This window comes from Pollicipes pollicipes, unplaced genomic scaffold (genome assembly GCF_011947565.3).
Source record: "Pollicipes pollicipes isolate AB1234 unplaced genomic scaffold, Ppol_2.1 Scaffold_3087;HRSCAF=3621_pilon_pilon_pilon, whole genome shotgun sequence".
NCBI lineage: Eukaryota > Metazoa > Arthropoda > Thecostraca > Pollicipedomorpha > Pollicipedidae > Pollicipes > Pollicipes pollicipes.
The window spans coordinates 34,703,820-34,725,170 of NW_023596225.1; the positions used below are offsets into that span (position 1 = coordinate 34,703,820).

A 21,351-nucleotide genomic window follows, 5' to 3' on the forward strand; every position below is an offset into this window, starting at 1 on the left:
TAACCATATGTGTTCTCAAACAGAACTATTGAAAAGAGACCCAGTGAACGCAGGCCTTGCGGGATACGTCTTATGAAAACGTGCTTTCGTAAGCTGGCCTTCTAGATTTTACCCTGGTCTTATCAACATACTTAGCTTGAGAATAGGCCGTCAGGAGCCGCCATATATTGAACGTAGGTGCCCCGCAAATTGTTGGATGCGCAACCCGGAATTTGGTGGATTCGTGCAGCAGCTCCTGTCGGGAATGCCATTGGCGTCGGTTGTGAACTTTTTCGTGCACAATTGGACTGTTGTATGATGAAAAATGCCCTCGGGCGAAAGTCCAGCCTGATTTGGCGCCGTACGGTGACCGAATCGTAAAAATATGTGTTGTGTCCCAATGAGTCACCGTCTTGAATGACAGCGCTCGTCTTAAAGTGTCATACTTAACAGCACCACTCTAACACATGCCTCTTGTTTTTGTTGCATTCGTTTGGCTTATGAGATAAGAAAAACATTTGTTGGCGGTCGCCCTGGATTTTGGCACCGCAAGCGTCCTGAATGCCTTTGTGCTAGCATTAAAAACAAGTTTATTTTTCGCTTCGGGCGAGGAAATCAGATGGCGTTAGCGTGCATATAGTATATCAAATTATGTTGTCCTTACTCTAGATACTTTAAATTATTACGATGCATTCATATGCTCACATATTTTTGTAGCACAATATTTCCCATTTTTGTATTCCACGTTTTGCGTCAAGATCCATGAGGATCACACAACCTTCGCTCGTTCTTACAAATCGTCTTCAGTTTTAGGCTTCGATACCAAAGAGCGCACGGACAACCACGAATTTCTCAATGCGTAAAAGAGGACCTTGACAGCGTATCAGGCCAGGGCAGTTACGTTTACTTTGCTGTGAAAATAGGCCAACAACTGATGTTTTCCATTTTATGAAAGAAATATGTCCAGTCTGGGCGCCATTACAGCGCGTCCTTCTCGCTCTGGTACGGCGCCATTGAGGTAGGCCAAGGTGCCATTATGCTATGTTATGCTGATTGTCCACTGACAGCGCCTTCATAGGGCTGCAGTTGGCGCTGTATGTGGAAAACATCGGAGGGCATGCTGTTGGAGAAAATAAGTGCATCTAAAACAGTACACGGTCACCCATGAAACTTCAGCGTTAAAAAGAGGATACTGAGGGCATGTTAACACGGTGCAGACAAGTCTTTCAATTGCCAAAATATGTCAAAAATGGGTGTTTTCCATTTACAGAAACGTGTTAAGTCCAATGTGAGGGACATTGCGGCGACTTTACTCCTTGCATCTTACCATGTCATCATGTAGTCGTAGGTGTCATCACGTTGACTGCACACTTTCAGCGGATTGAGAAAACCTAATGTTGGCATTGCATGGGGAGAAACTGCGAATGCTGCCTCCATATATTCTTCCGTGGACATTCCAGGCTCAGATGTGCTTTCAGATGTATTGCCTTTGATCATTCTAGACTCAGATCTTCGTTTATATTTATTCATTTGGAACATTCTAGCTGCTGTAATAGTTTGTTGGCTTCAGATTTTTCTAAAAAGAGCTGTCTTTTCATAAAAGTACGACCTGCAGCACCGTTTCAGGCCGACTGTGTATCACGTTTGCAGCAAGTGATATTAACTTAAGAGCATGGTTGTAATTTCCTACTCAAGGGAGCTTCATTTCCCCAAGCTTTGAGCAGAAAGGGGGGAATGCGGAGTTATCCTGAAATTTTTATCTCCAAAGGCATCCTCTGTTACGTCCAAACAGGCCCTGATTGCAAAATTTTGTGCCTAAAAACGGCCCCTCGCGGAGTTTTAACTTGAATGATGTTCCTTGCGCGCCCGGAGGTCACTGGCTACGCCATTGTGCCTCTTCAAGTTTAGAGCACAAAAATCACTTCAGAGATCCTCCGGAATCAACACGAGCATGGGTAGGTAGTGGAATAGAGGTGGTTACAGGAGCCATTCAGAGAAAGAGATGGTAAATATGGGTGCTCACAGGGAGCTCAGCTCATGAGACGGGACTGTCGAAGACATCTGGCCCTCTCTTGAAGACTTTCAGGCTGTGCGCTTGCCCCGACCGTGGAAAACTCGATGTGTTCTCTTCGTTGCTTTGCCTATCTGTCAAACTTCTAAGAAACGATCCCCGAGGGTCGTTAGACCTTCTGAAAATGATTGTATTGGAACAAATCCCATTACAAGAAGAATGATCTGTCTTTGTCAGAGCACGTTGAACTTCGTTGTCACATACAGGGCCAAAGCTAGGTGCCAAAGCTTTCAGGACCCTTTAAATTAACTTAACAGCGCCATTGACCGTGTGAGGAATTTCCAATTTCGGTAGATGTCTACCTACGGTGCCAAAAGCGCTAAATCCATCAGGTTTCTGAGGATGGGTTTTTTTCTTCGAAGCGGCTTGCAGACCATAGTGGTGCTTAGGTGTCAAATGAGGCGACATGACGGTAATTCTGTATATGTGTCTTACCAACTCCATCCATATCGCTTGCAAGAATATTCTGCCCTCATTTCGAAAAATTGCAAATTGCTGGTGCCAACATTACCGTCCGGGGAGCCGAAGTCCAGTTCGCTTACTTTCTTGTCACTCCGTTGATCTCTTTTGGCGCCCGATTATAAAATCCCTTCCACAGGCAGGCGGCCGCTAACGGGCGGAGAGCATCCGAAATCCGCCAGTAGGTTCTAGGCAGGCTGTACCGCGCGACTCTGACGTACCGCGGCACAGTCTAGTTCCAGCCTTAACGACATGGCGTAGAGAAATGGAAGTCTCGGCCCGGAGCGTCCAAAACCGCACGCGTCAACGTGGTGTGCATACCTACGCGGGGGAATCACTTTCGAAAATCGGTTGGGATCATTCAGCCAGAAAGACTGAATTAGTCTACCTCAAAACCTGATTTATCCCCAGATTTCAGCCGCTTGAATTTGCGCTGTCGATGATAAGAAATGCACGATTAAAGGAATGTGAATTGTGAATACATGAAGGAAGTGGAAATGACAGGCGTTTGCTGATCATGACAGGTTAAGACCAAAGCAGATGAGCACGCCTCACGATAACGAAGTGGTTGGTTACGTAAGTTCACTAAAGCTGTTTCTCAGATAGTTTGAACGTGTGTTTGGCGAAATTTTGACTTATGCGCAAGAAGAGCTCAAGTGGAAATTACAGGCCTTGCTAACTTTATTTCAAAGTTTGTGCGGCGTAACGCGTTAAGCGGCGTAACTTCATGAACAGTCTACAACTTATCGCTGCCGAGCTGGGATTCCCTTACCACATTCATGTCAACACGATGACAGGACGTGAGAAATGGACCCAAAATGCGCGCGGTGAAATATTTCGAATGATGCACAACCTGATTTTGTGATCATTTACGTGACGACTGAACCTTTTTCGGAGCAGCGCGACATGGCTACACACACCTCTTCTTTTTCCACCCACCGTCAATCCTGCCGAACGCATTGGTGAGCGCCTCCGATATGGAGCGGTCCGCCAACGTGTCGAAGCAGGCGCTGAGTGCGCATGCGCAGGCGGCCGTGCCGATCAACTCCTCGAGCACCATGTTCCAGCCGATGACGAAGGCCATGAACTCGCCGACGGTGACGTAGCTGTAGCTGTAGGCGCCGCCAGAGGTATTTGGCACGCGCACGCCGAACTCGGCGTAGCAGACGCCTGGAGCAAGGTCGTGTCGAGGTCAGTGACATCGAAACCCTTTATTGGTTTAGAAAAAGGCACAACAAACTCGTGTCCTGCTTCATTTCTTTGCAGCCCGTCCCGTGGGGCTAATACTAAATCATGCCAGTGTACGTACTTGCCAACGAACACACAGTGTGCAATGGGGTGGGGCCGCCCCTTTACCCCTCCCCTACCCCGAAATTTACCGCCCTTGCACAAGGGCAGCCCGCTGACGCGACACAGGAGGTCGCGTGCCTGCGCTTAAAGCGGCTTCAGCTGCGGCACGCGAGAGGTGACGGTCAGAGTCTGAAGTGTGACTGATCGTGTGTCGACAGAGATCGTGTCGATGTGTCGATCGTGTGTCGACAGAGACAGGAGTGCACAAACTCGCCTACTTGCCTACAATGTCAGTGACAGAAGATCATGTGGAAGGATCTCCTTGTGAGACTGACTTTCAATTGCTAGTTATCCCCCAAATGAGATATTTTATGAATTTGGAAGAATACATTCCCTCACAGCACGTCAACGAAGATACAATTCATTTTAGTAGCCACAACCCATTTCCACTGCTGGGTATCGCCCGTCAGCTGACGGGCTATCTCATGGTAATCTCATGATAATCTCATGATGCAACCGTCACCGGGCTTCTTTCGAGCTGCTTCCTGAGTCAGCCCGTTGGATTTGCATTGGCTTACAAGACAGGCCCGTGGGCAGCGTGAAGGAGGCGATGTAGCGAAGTTGGCGGACGTGTTTCACACACGGCGCACAAAACGTTTGAAAACCTGATCAACCAGCATAGCAAAATCAACTTTGAAGTCTGGAACCCTGTGAGAAAGAGGATGATTGCTCCATCACGGAGAAATGCATGATGTGACTATAAAGGCCGCAAGGTTCAAAGAAAACTTCGGAACTATCAGCGGCATCAGATATCTGCGCATAGTAGTGGAGCCGTGGTCCTACTTTGTGCTGCTTTTGGAGTTGGTGACAGGTGGCGCACCTGGGTGCGATCAACTACTGGTGAGACGTGAAGTATGAATTATTTTAGGTACACGGATATTGATTTAGAAAGCGGCGCTGGTCATCGTAATCTGTCGTTGCTGAGCGCTCTGGCTGGAAACTGCGTTGCCTTGTTTGTTACGAGCACATTAACAGATGTTTTACCGCCGAATATCTTGTGCCGTCAATACACGTGGCGCATGGATGTGATCAGCATCGTCATGTTCCGTACGTTATGCTTGAACAGAGCCAGTTAGCATTTTGAACAACAAATATGATTTAGAAGGCATCATCAAACAATATCATAGGTTTAGAATGCATCAATTCATTCTGCTCTGTTGGCGCAATTCCGTTTTTAAGATCACAGATCGAATTGAGAAAACTTAAGTGATAGATGCATACACATACAAATGTCGGTATGGTGATATTGGTGTAAATGTTGGGAAGAGAATGTGCCCATGATATCGTGTTGTCCTGGTCTGTTTTTGTCGCGTTCATTCTTTGCATTTAGATGACTAGACCGGTAAAATACACGCTCTCGTTGTTCCCTGCCCTTCTTAAAAGAATGAGGGGATCATTTTATCAATGAAATGAAATGATTATCAATGAAATCATCATCATCAATGAAGGAAGAGATGCGATCATCATTTCAGTATTACTTTGAATGACACAAATAGGGATGAGACAGATGGCTATTTGCGGGTGTATTGTAGGAAACAGCTCAGGGAGTTTGTGCAGCTCTGGGCGGAGAGTCGATGCCACTGGCTGGCCGTAACCCAATCACATGTTGACAGGACAGCAGTGGTGTAGCCAGGGTTCCCCCAGGAGGAGACCAAATTGGGGCACAAAAGAACCTTTTGGCTGCGAGGGCCTCACTTTGTCACTATTGTTTTAGGACCAGGAGGCTTTTTAGGCTCGGGAATCTAATTTTGACGCCTCGAGGGCCGCTTTTATGTTTAAGAAGACCTCTGGACGTCTTAATTTTCAAAAATACTAGGTCTCTTGGTCCTAGTGGCCCCCCACCATCTCTAAGATAGGGCTCCAAATCCCCTTGGCTACACCATTGCGCAATGCAAATAAAAATCACGCTGTTTCCTGCATTCTAATACATAAGAACACGTCCTACGCAAGTCGCCAGCCTTCCCTCCTCCCCCCCCCCCCCCCCCACCGACACTGAGCCAAGAAGTTTACGCTGGATGTCGGGAGATTTCGCAGCAGTTTAGTCCAAGTTCGCAGCACTTCGAAGAAAAGTTGACATTTGGCTTTCCGCCAGAAAGATTTGCCTACGTGTCCAGGACGCACGTGCATAACTAAGGTGCGTGTCATATCTTAACCACGCGAATGGGGAGCCACAAACCGGCAGGTTGGCCGAAGCGGTCATCATTCTTCGCCGTTCTCTTTCCGCCGGACAGGGCCAGTACATCACACGGCGTCATTATCGGTCCCCGGAACACACCGTGCGACCCATGGGACCAACGGGTGAGATATTGGCATTGGGGGTGTGACGCATGGTCTTGCTGGTCGTGTGGACTGCAGACCTCGAGTTGTGCGATATGGATCTCGGCGTGCGGAACATCGGCGGTTTAGCGCGTGTGAACTGACCATCGCGAGACTGTGGAATGCCAGCCTGGGTCCCACTGAAGCGGGCCCGCGAACGTAACAAGCGGGTCCAGCCTGCCGATGCAGATGGCCGTTCTCGTCGGTGTCGCACGTGACCACCGCAGACACGAAACGTCACAGTGCTGATGTGCATAGCGCCCCCGGAGGCCCACACGCAGTCCGTACCGGAGAAGATGGAGGCGAGGGCGGCGATGGTGAACGAGAGGATGACACCGGGGCCGGCCACGTTCTTGGCCACCATGCCGGACACCAGGTACATGCCGGTGCCGACACAGGAGCCGACGCCCAGCGAGGTCAGGTCCAGCGTCGTCAGACATTTCTGCCGGCGGCAGAACGTGCGGGGTCATGCCATGCACGAGGCCGTGCCGTCGGCGCCGCTCCGGCGTCGTCGAAAATGTCCGCTAGCGACCGAGCACGTTCGGTCGGCGCCGGAGGAGTAGATCTCACACAACGCTGTAGGACAGGACTGTTAACACGATGATCCATATGACACACATATCCACACATTGTGAAACGTCGTGCAGTTGACAGTTGTTATCAAGTTGACAAGCAGTTATCCTGTCCGTTGGGTGTCACAGGCAGCAGCTGTCGCGCGAGAAACGTTGGAATACTTTTTTGGGGGGGTCATGGTGTTTCATACAACATCTATAGAACTCCCAACGCAAAACCTCGAAAAGTTGACGAGCAAAGCTTCTCATTGTTTTTTTTTGGGGGGGGGGGGGCGAACGGTTTGTTACAAAGGCGCAAAGAGGAAAGTGCATTTACGAACAGTACGGATGCATTGGTGACGTCACGACAGTGCACGACAGACAGACGACTCCAACAATAATGGAGTGCTAGGCGTGAAAAAACTCATACCCTGCGGCGTACAGTCCAGTTTCCTTCAGACTGGTCTCACGATGCTTATGTCGTGTCACTAAGGAGTCCGACCCAATTATATCACTCAAGGATCTCCTGACATTTTCGCCACTCAAGGAGCGCGTGGACCCTGTTCCGCACACCGTGAATGCCAGTCACATGGTCGGCTCGGAGGGTGCAAAGGTCACGGGACAGAGCGGCGCGAGCCAGCAGCCGACATCACTGGGTCCTGCAATATTACAGCGGAGGCATACAGGGGAGTGCAGTATGTGCGCAGCATTTCATGCCTGGACACTGGTGGGCCTGGTGAATGGTTAAAACACTGGGAGTGCTGGCGTGTACCTTTCAGTCATCAAAGGCGGGAGCACACACATGCTAAGGTAATGGGTTCGGTGCATGCAAGCTGGATGCCTTTTAGCGCTTTCTCTTGTCCTTCAAAATACGGCCTGCAGTGGTGAGAAAAACGGCAAAGTCAACACGCAACATCAGCATGCTATGAAAAGTGGATGCGCGGTGGGGTTTGGGCATGCAATGGCAAACATGCCATAGCAACGTGGTCGTCACACGTTCCAGGTTCGGTGATTTCGTGTCACGTGGGAACGGCAAACGTAACACCACATCCTAAAAGCATCACCGCTCGCAGGCCGCGTAATAACACCCCTCCCGCGTATCGCACTAACCATCGCACCACCCGCACCGCACCAACCATCGCACCACCCGTGTCCCACCATCACACCGCCCGTGTCCCACCATCACACCAACCGTGTCCCACCATCACATCCCCCGCGTCCCACTACTCGTACCTCAGCAGCAACGGCACCAACACCGCATCTTCCCTCCTGTAATCGTGTAATTCGTCCATGGCCAACAAACACCATTGCTCTCGCCGGTGTCTGCTCTCTCGCAATCGGCCCATCGGTCCATAGCCAGCACACCCCTACCCTGCTGGCAGTTTCTAATCCCCATGCCGCACGCCCCGGCGAGATGGGAGCCAGATAATAGTCGGCGCCATAATTGCCGCCATCAATAGTGTACTGCAGGTGGCGGCGCGGCGCCGACGGTCGGCCGCTACCTGCGCCTGGGGCGGCTGCTGGGGTCGGCGACACGCCGCCTGGGCGGCCGCTGGGGTCGGCAACACGCCGCCTGGTGGGCTACCGGGGCGGCAACACACCGCTTGGTGGGCCACCGGGGGGCGGCAACACACCGCCTGGTGGGCCACCGGGGGGCGGCAACACACCGCTTGGTGGGCTACCGCGGCCGGCAACACACCGCTTGGTGGGCTACCGGGGCCGGCAACACACCGCCTGGTGGGCCACCGGGGCCGGCAACTACACCGCCTGGTGGGCCACCGGGGGGCGGCAACACACCGCCTGGTGGGCTACCGGGGGAGGCAACACACCGCCTGGTGGGCCACCGGGGGCGGCAACACACCGCCTGGGCCACCGCGGCCGGCAACACACCGCCTGGTGGGCTACCGGGGGGAGGCAACACACCGCCTGGTGGGCCACCGGGGCCGGCAACACACCGCCTGGTGGGCCACCGGGGGGAGGCAACACACCGCCTGGTGGGCCACCGGGGGGCGGCAACACACCGCCTGGTGGGCTACCGGGGGGCGGCAACACACCGCCTGGTGGGCCACCGCGGCCGGCAATACGCCGCCTGGTGGGCTACCGGGGCCGGCAATACGCCACCTGGTGGGCCACCGGGGGCCGGCAACACGCCACCTGGTGGGCTACCGGGGCCGGCAACACACCGCTTGGTGGGCTACCGGGGCCGGCAACACTCCGCCTGGTGGGCTGCCGTGCCCGCCACAGGCAAGCACGGCTCCATGCAGATTTCACCACTTTGTATTCGTTCGAGCCCTACCCCTTGTCCCTCCCCAAAAATTTCGGATTTTTAGGCCTGCGGCAATGCGCAAACAATAAGCCTCAGTCATCCCAAATTGTGGCAGAAAGCCAAAGTCCTTTAAGAAACGCTGCTCCTGACAACTGACGGTGTTTCATGGCAACGCAAGAGTTGGTAATACAAAGCCCAAAATGAAAAAAAGTTTTTCGCCGGTAATGCTGCAGATATAAAATAGGGACATTCCGGTCGCGTGCAACCTGCTTACGCTGCCGTATCACAAGAACATGGAATGCCACAGTATAGAACACAATAATCGGAGTATGTGACGCAAAAATGACTCGGCTAAGGGGGTGACTCAGGAAAACAAAGAACTTCGACTTTAAATTAACGAGACACCTTTGTGGGGTTCAGGTCATGTACCTCACCCCTGCGCCAGGGTACCCCCGGCATCAGGGTACTAATAGTGAACTAGTCATGGGTGATCCCTCCCCAGTGTGTGCCCCCATGTCTGCCCCTACCCCTTCCCCACCAAAGCGCCGGGCTCAATCTGCGCCAAAACCCGCTACAAGCATGCATCCCATTTTGACTATGTTTCCTTCGGCATTCCCTTGTGAGTCTTACGACGCCCGCGCCTCGTCCACTCTGTACTCACTCGCAGCTGGCCTTTGTCTTCCTTCTTCTCAGCCAACGCTGCTGGGTCCTTGGTGCGGATCAGCTTGGCGAAGAGCGTCAGGCCCCGGGACTTGAAGTCCATCGTGTTCGGCTTCACGAAGTTCATCTGCGGAGGATTCAGCTCAGTCACTGCCGGGGCGGCCTGGTCACAGCCGGGGAGCTATCACACAATGTAGCCCCGGGACTTGAAGTCCAACGTGTTCGGCTTCACGAAGTTCATCTGCGGAGGATTCGGCTCAGTCACTGGCGGGGGGAGCTATCACACAATGTGGCCCCGGGACTTGAAGTTCATCGTGTTCGGCTTCACGAAGTTCATCTGCGGAGGATTCGGCTCAGTCACTGCCGGGGCGTCACAGCCGGGGGAGTTATCACACAATTAGCGGGATTTAAGCCATCTGCTCAGGACCGGAAGCTCAGTGCAGCAGTCCCTACGACACCCACGCACTCACCGACACTCTACACGTTCTGTGAGAGGCAGTATCAGGTGGTGATTGATAAGTTCAAAAGGAGCTACTGTAGTGCCTGACGGCGCGGCCGGCGGGCCTCCTGCCGTACTAACTGCCGTAAATTGGCCCCCGTCCAGACGCGATAACTCGGACCAGACACATCCTCTCCAGGCCTGGCAAACAATTGATACCTGCAGAGGTGACTTTCTTCGAAACTGGGTTATATACTTTCTCGAAAATGGATCGCATGGATCACGGCGAGCCGTGATAGTCCACCAGCTGCGCTGTTCTGCCCACGGCGTTCGACAGGGCAGGTCGCGACGTCCTCGTCCCAAAACTGCATTCCCGAAGCAGGAATTGATGCCGATTGGCTCTCGACGTGGGCGCCGTCACAGCGGAGACAGGGGAATAACTACCGTTCCTAGCTTTATACAATTTACCAGCATATCTATGAGCGTTGCATGGAAGGAAATATGTCAAGCCCGCTATGCTTTTCTCCCGAACATTTAACTGTGTCGGAGCAATGGTGCAATCCAAATATCGATGCCGTGACATGAAGGCATGCTAGTAATGCGTAAAACGGACAGCCGATGGTCAGGTGCAAGATAAATAGGAAATTTACCTTCGTGGGCACGTGGTTACCGAAATAACGCGATTGACCACCTCTTGAACTGATCTCGGTTTGTACAGGTCCGGGTGGCTCATACGTCAAACAAACACTTCCAGACGAGAGGCCTTACGGGTATGCCTTTTTTCCCCAATCCACCCCCACCCATGAGGTTGAAGCTTCACCATCCGCTGCTAAATCTTAATGAGTCACCTCCACGACTCTCTGACCCGTTGACATTCTCTTAAGGCTTAGCTCTAAGTTATGGAAGGGCTAAAGAACGCTTCACATTTTTGATTTTCTTTTGTCGATTGTAATCACGATGAGGATGAAGCCAACTGCAGTTGAAAGAGGCAGCAGCAGTATTAACGTGTCTGAGGATTTGTTTAAACACTTTCTAGGCATTTATTGACGCTTTACCTACACCACCCTTGGTGACTATAAGCCTACCTTAACCGTGAAGGCGATTATTTCAAGTGAAAAACAAGTTGCTAATAAAAGGATGTCCACCCGCTAGGTCTAGGCTTGTTTTTGTTTCAACGTGTCCATTAACGTCTCGGCGCTCTCAGATACAGATAACATATGTACTCTCAGATAAACGAAAACGGTATGTGTCCATGCACATTTAGACTAACAACCAGCAAAGGATTACTTAATTCAGGACGGCTGCCGCTTACTAAACATGGATATAGTTCCTTATCAATTCGGGGACGGAGCACCAGACCCAAGGTAGGCTTCAACCTTCTCCCAGCTTTGAGAATAAAGCGGGCCAAATCCCGGGAGAGCCTTGGTTGTCAGCCTATTTTGAGGGTGGGTTGCGTTTTTCACCCCACAGTCCTCAACTCATTCGCGAATCCATGCCCCTACTGGTGAATAATACCAGCATATGTAAAGCCGTTGGGGCTGCACGTCGTATTATTTGCTCGCGCCATTGCATCCTGTTTTTGTGATAGTCACGTGGCCGCTGACTCTTGGTTTATATTCAAAGAAGTGGTGCTCAGCAAACTTTGCACAAAAAACACTTCAAACGCAAATGTCGTCCTTAAAAACGAAACACAGGGGTCGGTGACCTCCTAACCCGTGCTTGGCCGGGGGAAGGTGACTTCCCCTCCTACGGTATTTCGAGCGCAAGCAAAAACGAATGCTTGCAGCAGCACAAATTTTTCAGTACCAAGCCAGCTATTAATTTGGCATCGTGTGTGTCCATTTGGGGTTTCGACTGTACCGAAAAAAGTCACCAAGGTAAGGTCAAATATGCCGACCTATAACACACATTGACTGCACAAAACGTTCTTGTGGGTCAATTGCCATTGTTCGAACTTGCTATAGTAATAGAACATGATGGTACGTACGGTTTATATATTTGATATTTTTTAACAGGCGATATCAGTGCTCTGATGTCTGTTTAATTTTTGCCATTTTTCGTAAATATTCCGAATTTGTACGGATTTTTGTGCGGTTTGGTGTTTCTTTATGATGAAAAGAGTACTAACTCACGTGCACAAGTGTCATATGACCACAGAGCGCATCACCCTGTCATGACCTTGTCATCATGACCTCCCAGGTCACATGACCTACCTCTACAGGCTCCTTTTGCAAAACACATGCCGAGATCACAGCAGGCAATTTCCTCAACTAATTTGGATGCAGAATTCGACTACTCCACTGAAAACATGCTTGATACCATTGTACTGCACCATGGGGTCGAGATAGGTCACGTGAGGATATACAAGGTCAATGGCCTACGTTGTCAGCAGCGGACAGGCTAGATTAACGAGTGCGACGCGTTTAAATACCTCCTTGTCGTGTCTGTAAAGCTGGTGACGTATAAAATCAGGTATCTGAATCAGGTACCTGTTCTCAGCTTGGTACAAACACATTGCCTAACATCGGAAGGACTATGCATAATGTAGACAAGAGTTACGCGATCTTGAGTGCCAGTAAATGTACAGTCCACTATTTTTGCTCACACAAAAGCATTGTACTAGTGACAGGCCCGGTCAACACTTGACATTTTTTATTTGGATGGCTTATAAATTTGGCTTAAGTTGACCTCAGGTGACCTCTAGATCAGCATAAAATGGTATTTGTGGGCTTGGGATTATTTTGTCCCACAACTGTAAATGAAATAGCCTTAGCCAGAAACGCATTACGAAAAAGTATCGTTCTTGTAGGCTACCGGTAGACCAATTTCGAACGGTGATCTGATCTGACTTGACCCTTTAAGAGTGACCGAAATGGTCGGAATAGACTTCCCACAGTCTCAACGCGGATTTTTGTGTTCTTAGTGGCCGCCTTCACATTTTAACATAGCTTTTATCTGCATCTATCAGAATGACTATTTTTGACCTCTCGTGATTTCTGGTAACCTCACTTAAGACCTTCCCAACGGTCCCTTGTTTTTCTCACGCGGCGTCTGAAAGTTGGAGATCCCAGGGGTGAAGTCAACTTCCCCCGGCCGGGCGCTGTTGCCCCAGACCCCAGGCCGGGCGCAGGTTAATTACCACAGAAACGGAATGTAGCAAGGCAAGCAATGGTTTGTGTTATTGCTCTTTTGTTGCGTTTTAGGGTATTTGACAATGGAGCAAAAACAAAACGAGCACAACGCATTATTCTTAGCTTGTCCAGAGCAATGCAAGCTTGGAAGATCTGAAAGGTTCTTAATTCTTTAACAGCGGTAAAAACGCGACTGTGCGATTGCAGAAGACGTGATAGTTTAATGTATTCTTTCACATTGGACAATGCTCACCCAGGCTGCTTACAACATTCTGACCACTATGTTTGAAAATATTACTGAATGTGGCATTGTAAATGTCAAGAAAATAATATTACAGCCAGTTTGCTTATATTCAACGGGAGCTTTCGGGGCAATATCTACCCTTATTCAGCCTTGGTAGGACAACGATATTTATGAAAACAGATTTAGGCACGCATTTAAAAAAAGATAAAATGTCACATGCAATCGACAAAGGTAATGGTAGGACCCTCTGAGGTAATGGGAGCAGAATGACTGTTTTTTCATTTGAGCCGCAGCTGAATAGTGCAGAATGTTGACAATGAACACATGCAATGCATTTACAATTTCGATACGATTGCAAAGAACCTCATCTGAATGTTGCCCTGCCGCATGCTACTTAACTGACACCGCGCATGTATCTTAAACATGCACATATTCTTTCCACATATCTGAATCGATTTAATAGCAAGGCGTGCGGCATGTCGCAACACTAAAAACAAGATCACGCAGACGTGGGCGAATTTTCTAGTCTAAAGCCCGCCATCGCACCTCGTATCACACACTGGCCAAGCCTACTGCCCTTTTACAGTCCTTTCATTTCAAATTTTAAGTTATTGTCGTTATTGGCACCCCAGTTTTGTATTCAGAAGGTTGTCGTTGCACGCTGCAGAAGTGAAAATACCTTTCTTAATTTTTCCCTTTAGTTTATCTCACAATCTAAAATACCCCCGTCCCGAAAGCTCCTATTGAATGTAAGCAAGCTGGTTGAAATATCACGTTTTTTTACATTCTGGCTACTACCCTTGTGACCCTGAGGATTTTTCCATCATAAAAGGACCACTGCGGTGCTTCATCCCACATCATCGGATACTTTACCGATCCGAAAAGGGATAAACTTATGCTCTCAATATGAAATAATAAGCAACAAAACTTATGCCACGAACATGTTCTCAGTGAACAGCTCCATGGCATGGATTCACTGTTGGCATAACTTAGAAAGAATAATTGCTTCATCATGGCCGCACGGAGACGCGAAAGCCTGTCTTTTGCTGCTCATCGCGTCCCGTTCTATGCTATTAATAAAGTCGTCAGCGACTAGATGGGTGGGTCATCAGGTTTAAATTTTGGAGTCAGGCAGGTTGTAAATCAGCCAACATCTGTATATTGAACGTGCAGGCCAACGTTCCTGCGCAAAATTCATGATCCCTGTACCGCTTAACTGTGAGATCTGGCATGCATGAGTCTCCGGAATACTAAGTGTCTGCTAGCCCAGCCACACTATGCTTCTGGGAACGCAACAAAAGGGCTGAGTGAGTAAAGCAGGTTTAACACCCAAAGGAGGTTTCCTGTTGCATACTCAGTTGCACTTTCCACATCAAAGGACACAACAATGAGAAGTGACGCCTGGATCTCAGCAGCAGGGGTCCTGGCGTCAATGTCCCACGTAGTCAGCGCTTCGGTCCAGCTCCGTTTCTATCATCGCGAGTGAATAGGAATTGGAAAGGAATTAAACTGCTCTGCTTTTTAAAACAGATCCAGCGGGTAAAATGTGCGAGACACGCCACAGGTATAGCCACCATCACTACCACGTCAGAATGCAAAAGGGCATAAACAGCTGCACTAGCTTTAACAGTGTCAACTCAGGGCTTCCGTCTCGCCAAAGTTTACCTCAGCACACCATCTGTCTCCATCGCCCGGAGAGCAATCGTCCAGAGCCGTTATCAGCGGCCGCACTCAGGCGTTGTGCTGGGCCATGCCCGTCTCCCAGTCCGCGCTTGAGCTGGCCCCCGCCGGGCCGGGTCGGGCCTGCTGGCCCGCCCTCGCCGCCGCCCTCCAAGGCGCCGGTGCCGCTATTGATCGCCGGCTCGGGGCGCAGTGCCGCGTGCGGTATCATGCTACACATACGAGCCGCGCGCAATCGATGTGCCACCGTGACCCCGTCGACCATCGCCCATCAGCGGCACGCATTGTCTCTCCAATGGCCGGCCATCGCATCCACCACGCCCCCCGCCAGGTCACGAAGGCGCCGCCGATTGGCCGCGATCTTTTTACGGGGCTGGGTTTCATCGCGAGGCCGCGTGCGAGAAGCCCGCTGCCGGTTTTTATGGCGTTCCCGGCCGACCCGGGTCTCTCCGGGAAGGCACATGGTTCCGGAAGAGACCGCTGCGCCTGGGAGCTTCTGATTTAGTCCGTCTTGTCAGGCCTTTGCCATGTCTGAACCTCTTGGGACTTCTCCCAATAAAGAGCGGTGACTAAAATAAGAGCACCACACTTATGGTCTTGACCACAAATTTTTGACCTAGTGACGATCGCTACAAAACAAACTGGATAAAACAACTACACAACTCTGAAAACGCTATGCCTCAAAATAAATAGAAGCCCCTAGAGTTGAAAGGCCGATGTAAATTTTTGGTTCTTCCTGTTAACGTCCATAGGGCCAACATAAGAACCTCAAAAAGTTATGGGTTAAGCCCCCCCCCCCCCCCCCATCCCCGGCACTCTAGTTTCTACACCTCTGCTGCACCCTGCAAAATTTGAACGAATAAGGTTTTGATGAGCACTTTTTTGAAAAACACTTTCAAAACAAAATTTGAAGAGGTCCCTGACGACCCTGATATCGGAAGAAGTTTCCTGTGGAACTGTGCAGGAAGTATATACATCAGGAATGCATTAATGCATACAGCATCTGCAGCCTATTAGATCAAAGGTGGCACTGGTTTTCCACCCGTTTACAGATCCACAAAGAAGTCGAAGCATTGGTGCGCGTAACATGCTCGATATCGCCCTTAAAAAATCTGCCCTTTCGAATATAGACATGTTTCACGAAGACGTTCACAAGGCTAGAAGAAAATGGTGCACATCATTTGGGCAGTGTGATGTCGCTGACGACTGGGTCGCATAGCAGCGTAATGTAACTTATCATTGTTACACTGCGTTAATGCGAAGGTTGCGGATACTGTACCGCAGGAACCCCGCAATGTAAAAATCTCCTGCAGGTACATACAAACACCATCTTTAGACATTACAATGGGTATACAAAAACTTGAGCTCGACTTCGGTGAACACGAATCGCCATTGACTCAGACGTACTGCACACATATTTGATTTCGACACCGACTGCAGCTTGCCTTATAGTTTGTAGCCGACCTAACAGCTGACTCCGGCTGTCTACAAATACATGAAGCGCAGTCTGGCCGGGACTCACGGGAGCTGTGCGTAGTTTCCGAGCAGACCTCAGGGAAGACGACACGAATTGCATCTTGTTATGCTTTGCCTGGAACGCTCATTTTTACATTGCATGTGACGTCGCGTAGCTTAAGCCGTTATCATTGGGCAAAATCGGTATGAGCTTATTTCATTTCAAGAACTTGTATAAAACACCCAGCTTACAGCACCTGGCAGCTCCATCCAGCGCATCCCCCATCTCCAGACGCCATCGAGCTTTATATGCATATATATATATATATATATATATATATATGTATATCACATTTTATATCCTCATGGGAGTGTCCCGTCTCACTTCATCAGCAATGCCATCAAAAAGCTAAAATTCCAACTTCTTATCAGCGAGCTTAAATCTTATGCATGGTGGGACAGTATACCTACATACATGATGAATCCTTTGATGTGATTTGTACAACTGCCAAGGAGTAGGACGAATCAAAGAGTAGAAGAAACAGTGTGGGCCGCTCTGTTGTTGCTTTTTTGTACTAGGATATGAGTCAGGACGTGCGATCAGGGAGTCATACGCTGCATGCGTGCGTACAACATGATTGGTGCAGTTCAACCGACACGATTGGTGCAAATCAACTGGTGCAATCTGCAGATACCTTGTCTGGATGGGTAAATAAAAAACTAAGATTGCGGTCGCATCTGCCGATATGCCCCACTGTCTTCACGAAGCCGGAAAATCTCACTGTGAGTTTGGAACTAATATCGCAGATCGTAACTGCAACTGTATTGCCCGTCGTCCGGTGACATTGCCAGGATCTTCATAAGCGGCTTAGCCATAGCGGACTGAAATGTACAGCAAGCACATGATAAAGGTACGAGTCGTCTACAAAGAACCCAAGACTGGTCTCATTCATGCCAGCGCTGGAAGACACAGACTGCACATTTTCACATTGTCATGGGTGCCATTGAAGGATGAAGCATTGGTAATAGCTTTTAAGCAAACTATGACATCTATGTGCTAATTGTTCATGTCAGAGTTCTGAAGATTTCCAGAATATTGAATTCAGTAGATGGTTCAGTTGGGCCTTTCCGCATCAACTTTATTTGGATCAACATCATGCGTGTTTAGTTGACAAAGGAGACCGCTGTGTAATCACGATTTCCGGACATGCTACTTGCCTACAAGATGTGGCTATAAGCATCTCAAAACTCACATCGTTACGTCGCACGTTATCGTCGTATATTTTGCAATAATTTCAGCAAGCCCGGCATATTTTGAAGACAAAAACACATGTCCGTGATAATGCATTCAATGCGTGTAAAATCTACACAGTACAATCATTTTCGGATCTACCATTTCGCTTTTGCTTGATTCTGGCCCTTGACTATGCTGCCTTTGTCCTGCATGCAATAAAATTGCGAATGTCGGTGTAGTGGCGCTATGGTCTTCAGGTGACGTGTCCCGGCTGAACAGGGCAAACGCGCGCAAGCGACTTAATCAATGCAGAACGTTGCAATAAGCAAATGGCGGCGGGACTCGATTATTCAAGCGTGCAACATACCTTTATTGCTGCGCAGTCATTTCCTTGCGGTTGTGCAACATCGTTTAACATGAAATATGGAATACATAGTCCATGCAGGTTACCATGTACCTAAGCAGTTTTGTCGTGTTTTAGTGTCGGCGACAAAATCGACCGCATAAGTATATTCGTGCACCTGACATTATTTCACCTAGATTGAAATTCCTTTCGGTGCGGAAAAAACGTTTCTATTCCTTTGGAAACCACGAGATACTACACTTCTGGAAAGCTGTTATAGTGGATACAAGCGAGGTGCTCTGTAGCATACATGATTTCACTCGCAATAACGATGCCCACCGAGATCAACTTGAGCACTCAGGTACTGTCCTATTCAATAATCTAAAATAAGAAACCATCAGGTGCCGCTCGGTACGCCTTCTCACTCGACCACTGTTGGGAAATCAGACGCGGCGAGTGATTGTGAACACACGAACACACCGACGCTATGTGGCCCGCGGACCGAAGCGCCTTCACTCTCGGGTGACCGGACGGCACGGATTCCACGAACAGAAGTCATACTGACTCCGGAATGATCGGCACAGCAGTGGGAGCGGCACTCCAGGCAAAGGGATTCTGTACCATGCACGGCTATGTGGCCTGCATTAAGGCTGAGAGTCGTGTGTCATTGTGTCAAGGTGCGCATTCTTTAGTCATAGCCGATTCTGTGAAAGTAGTTTTCGCACAGCTCACTCGCTGCTATCCCTTCGTAAATAAGCAATACCGGCATGCCTGGATTGACTGAGACTGTTGACATATGGGGTACCGTGAGCTTGGCAAAACTTGTGCACCATCACCTTCAGTTCACGGACTCATGCTGAATATCAGCCAAGCTCAGAGTCCAGCCGCCTTGAGACAGCACACCGACTGGGCAGCGAGGGAGCGACGGGAGGAACGCTTCACATCCACTTATTACATCCAGCCTCGACAACGTTTTGTCCACGTCCAAGATCAATGGGTGTCCTTTTGGACGTGCCCTCCTGCTCTCGGTGACACCGTTTCCGCTGGTACCTGACAAACACCTCCTCGGCCCGAGAGCGGCGGCACTCACCGCGTGACTCCCGTGGGCCTCGTCCGCCTCCCGCCGGGGTCAGCAGGGGTCACTGTGCCGCCGGGCGAGGGCCAACATCGGCTCGACGCACGGAGTGTGCCGTGCAGCGCGGCCCCACGCCGCCGGCCGCCGGTCGACTGGCGGCGTCGTCGCGTCGATCGCAGCTAGACACGCCCGTCGACACCGACGCGTGACGTCACCGACACGTGACGTCACCGGCGTGGCGTCGCCGGTGGATACCTGCCTCGGACGCCAGCCACGGTCGGTCTTCAAGCGCTGGGCTGGATACCAACGAGGGCCGACTCTGCCGAGCAGGATGCGAAAGTGGCTACCTTTTAACTCGGTTGCGGCTCGCTGAAGGTGCTAGCGCGCGGAACGGCGCCGGGTTCGGGCCGGGCGGGACGCTGCGGTAGGGTGTGGTTCACTCTGAGTGAGACCTGGGTCGGTCGGCTTCAGTGGTCCGCAGGCCTCTGGCGGATGGGTGGGAGTCGAAGAAGGTGTGCCAGATAGTCCAAGAATTTGTGAGGCGCTGGCACAGTGCAAAAGTTTGTTGATGAAGCCACAGGGTTGAGTTCCCTTTGGATGATAATGTTGATGTACCACATTTGATTTGTCCTAGGCATTTCACCGATTTCTCTAACAAAGATGACTTTAGGTCCGAAGACATTGCTACGCACAGCATGCCACTATGGTCTGGACACCATCATTCCAGTAATGCCATTCAACTTCAACAGATGTGAGTAGGACAGCCCCTAAGACTCCCGGTGATTCAGCATTGCGAGTTACCAAGCTAAGAGCAGCCGACCTTCAATGTACAGGAGTGATTACCAAGCTGAAAGTAGCCGACCTGCAGTACACAGGAGTGATTACCAAGCTGAGAACAGCAGACCTTCAGCATACATGAGTGATTACCAAGCTGAGAGTAGCTGACGTGCAGTATACAGGAGTGATTACGCAAATGAATCAAACATCATTGCGATGTACATGTTACGAGAATAATCGGTCTTTCTAGCAAAGTTCATGTTCAAGGATGAACATGGTGAACAAGGTTAAGAAAGGATCTTTTGAAAATCCCTAAACCGAGTGCAAGATAGAAAATGTGCAGTAAAACCCTTGCGAATATAAAAGGTGCCAAATAATCAGTCGATCAACCTCCCCCATCCCAACACTTGACGCACGGGGCTGTCCATGTTACCGCAAATCACCAACGCCACTGACGCGCACTAAAGGAGCTGTGCTAAGGGCTACCCGAAACACAGACGGCCAAGCCCAAAGGTTTCCATAAACCATGTCGGGTGTCCGGTTGGAAAGTAACTTGCTTAAGGACATCAGTGTTCAAAACCACTGCCAGCGAATTATCTATAAGCGAACATGACCTGAAAAACGCCGGTCAAATTACGTCCGAGGACGACATTGGTGGATTTAGCCTCGGACGCAGGTTACAGGCATGCAGCGACTCTAATCCCTTGAGATCCCCTTTGTCGTGCGCTGTTGCGAGAATTCATGTCTCAAACTTGGTGCTTGGTATACTGTTTTCCATTCCCACTGGTCTGTCTACCGTGTGTCCTTTCCGGTGGTGTGCGCTTTCGCCATAAACGTGCTTCACAGAAGGCACACGGTTTTCGACATTTGACTGACATTTTGCTTCACACAAAGCAGGCTCAGATGGTGTGATTGCCGCGTGCATCTCGGACCACGTGCTCACGATCGAGCACTAGTGCAGAACGTAGCACAGCAGGCTTCCTTGCAGCCAGAACGCTGCGCAGCGGACCGAGACAAAGAGAGAAACAACCTCATGTGTAGACAGCCAGCCTAATCGATTGGGCAATCCAATAGGTCATCACATTTTCGTCGACGTGAGATGACCTTGGCGGCGAGGTCAAAGATATTCTGCAGTTTTGAGATATTTGAACGATTTACACCACCATGCACTCGGATACAATAGCGTACAGTGGTAGAGAACCAGGACGTTGATAATCCTGGGTAACGCGGATGGAGGCGCGCACGCATGCACACACGCACGCACGCATGCACGCGCACACACGTACAAAAACACACGCAAACACACACACACACACACACA

The 21,351-nt window shown here is 50.1% G+C and overlaps 1 protein-coding gene across 1 annotated transcript in view; it reads right to left on the minus strand.

The window, feature by feature from the left end:
- The window catches only part of LOC119114798 (putative cationic amino acid transporter), a gene marked incomplete in the record, with an annotated part of 55,440 nt that extends 36,051 nt beyond the window's left edge, over nucleotides 1-19,389 (minus strand). The window contains 4 exon segments of the mRNA XM_037238829.1: nucleotides 3,449-3,679; nucleotides 6,464-6,617; nucleotides 9,654-9,779; nucleotides 19,269-19,389. Of these exon segments, the coding sequence (XP_037094724.1) occupies nucleotides 3,449-3,679; nucleotides 6,464-6,617; nucleotides 9,654-9,779 (511 nt within the window).
- Between the last annotated feature and the right edge of the window lie 1,962 nt (nucleotides 19,390-21,351).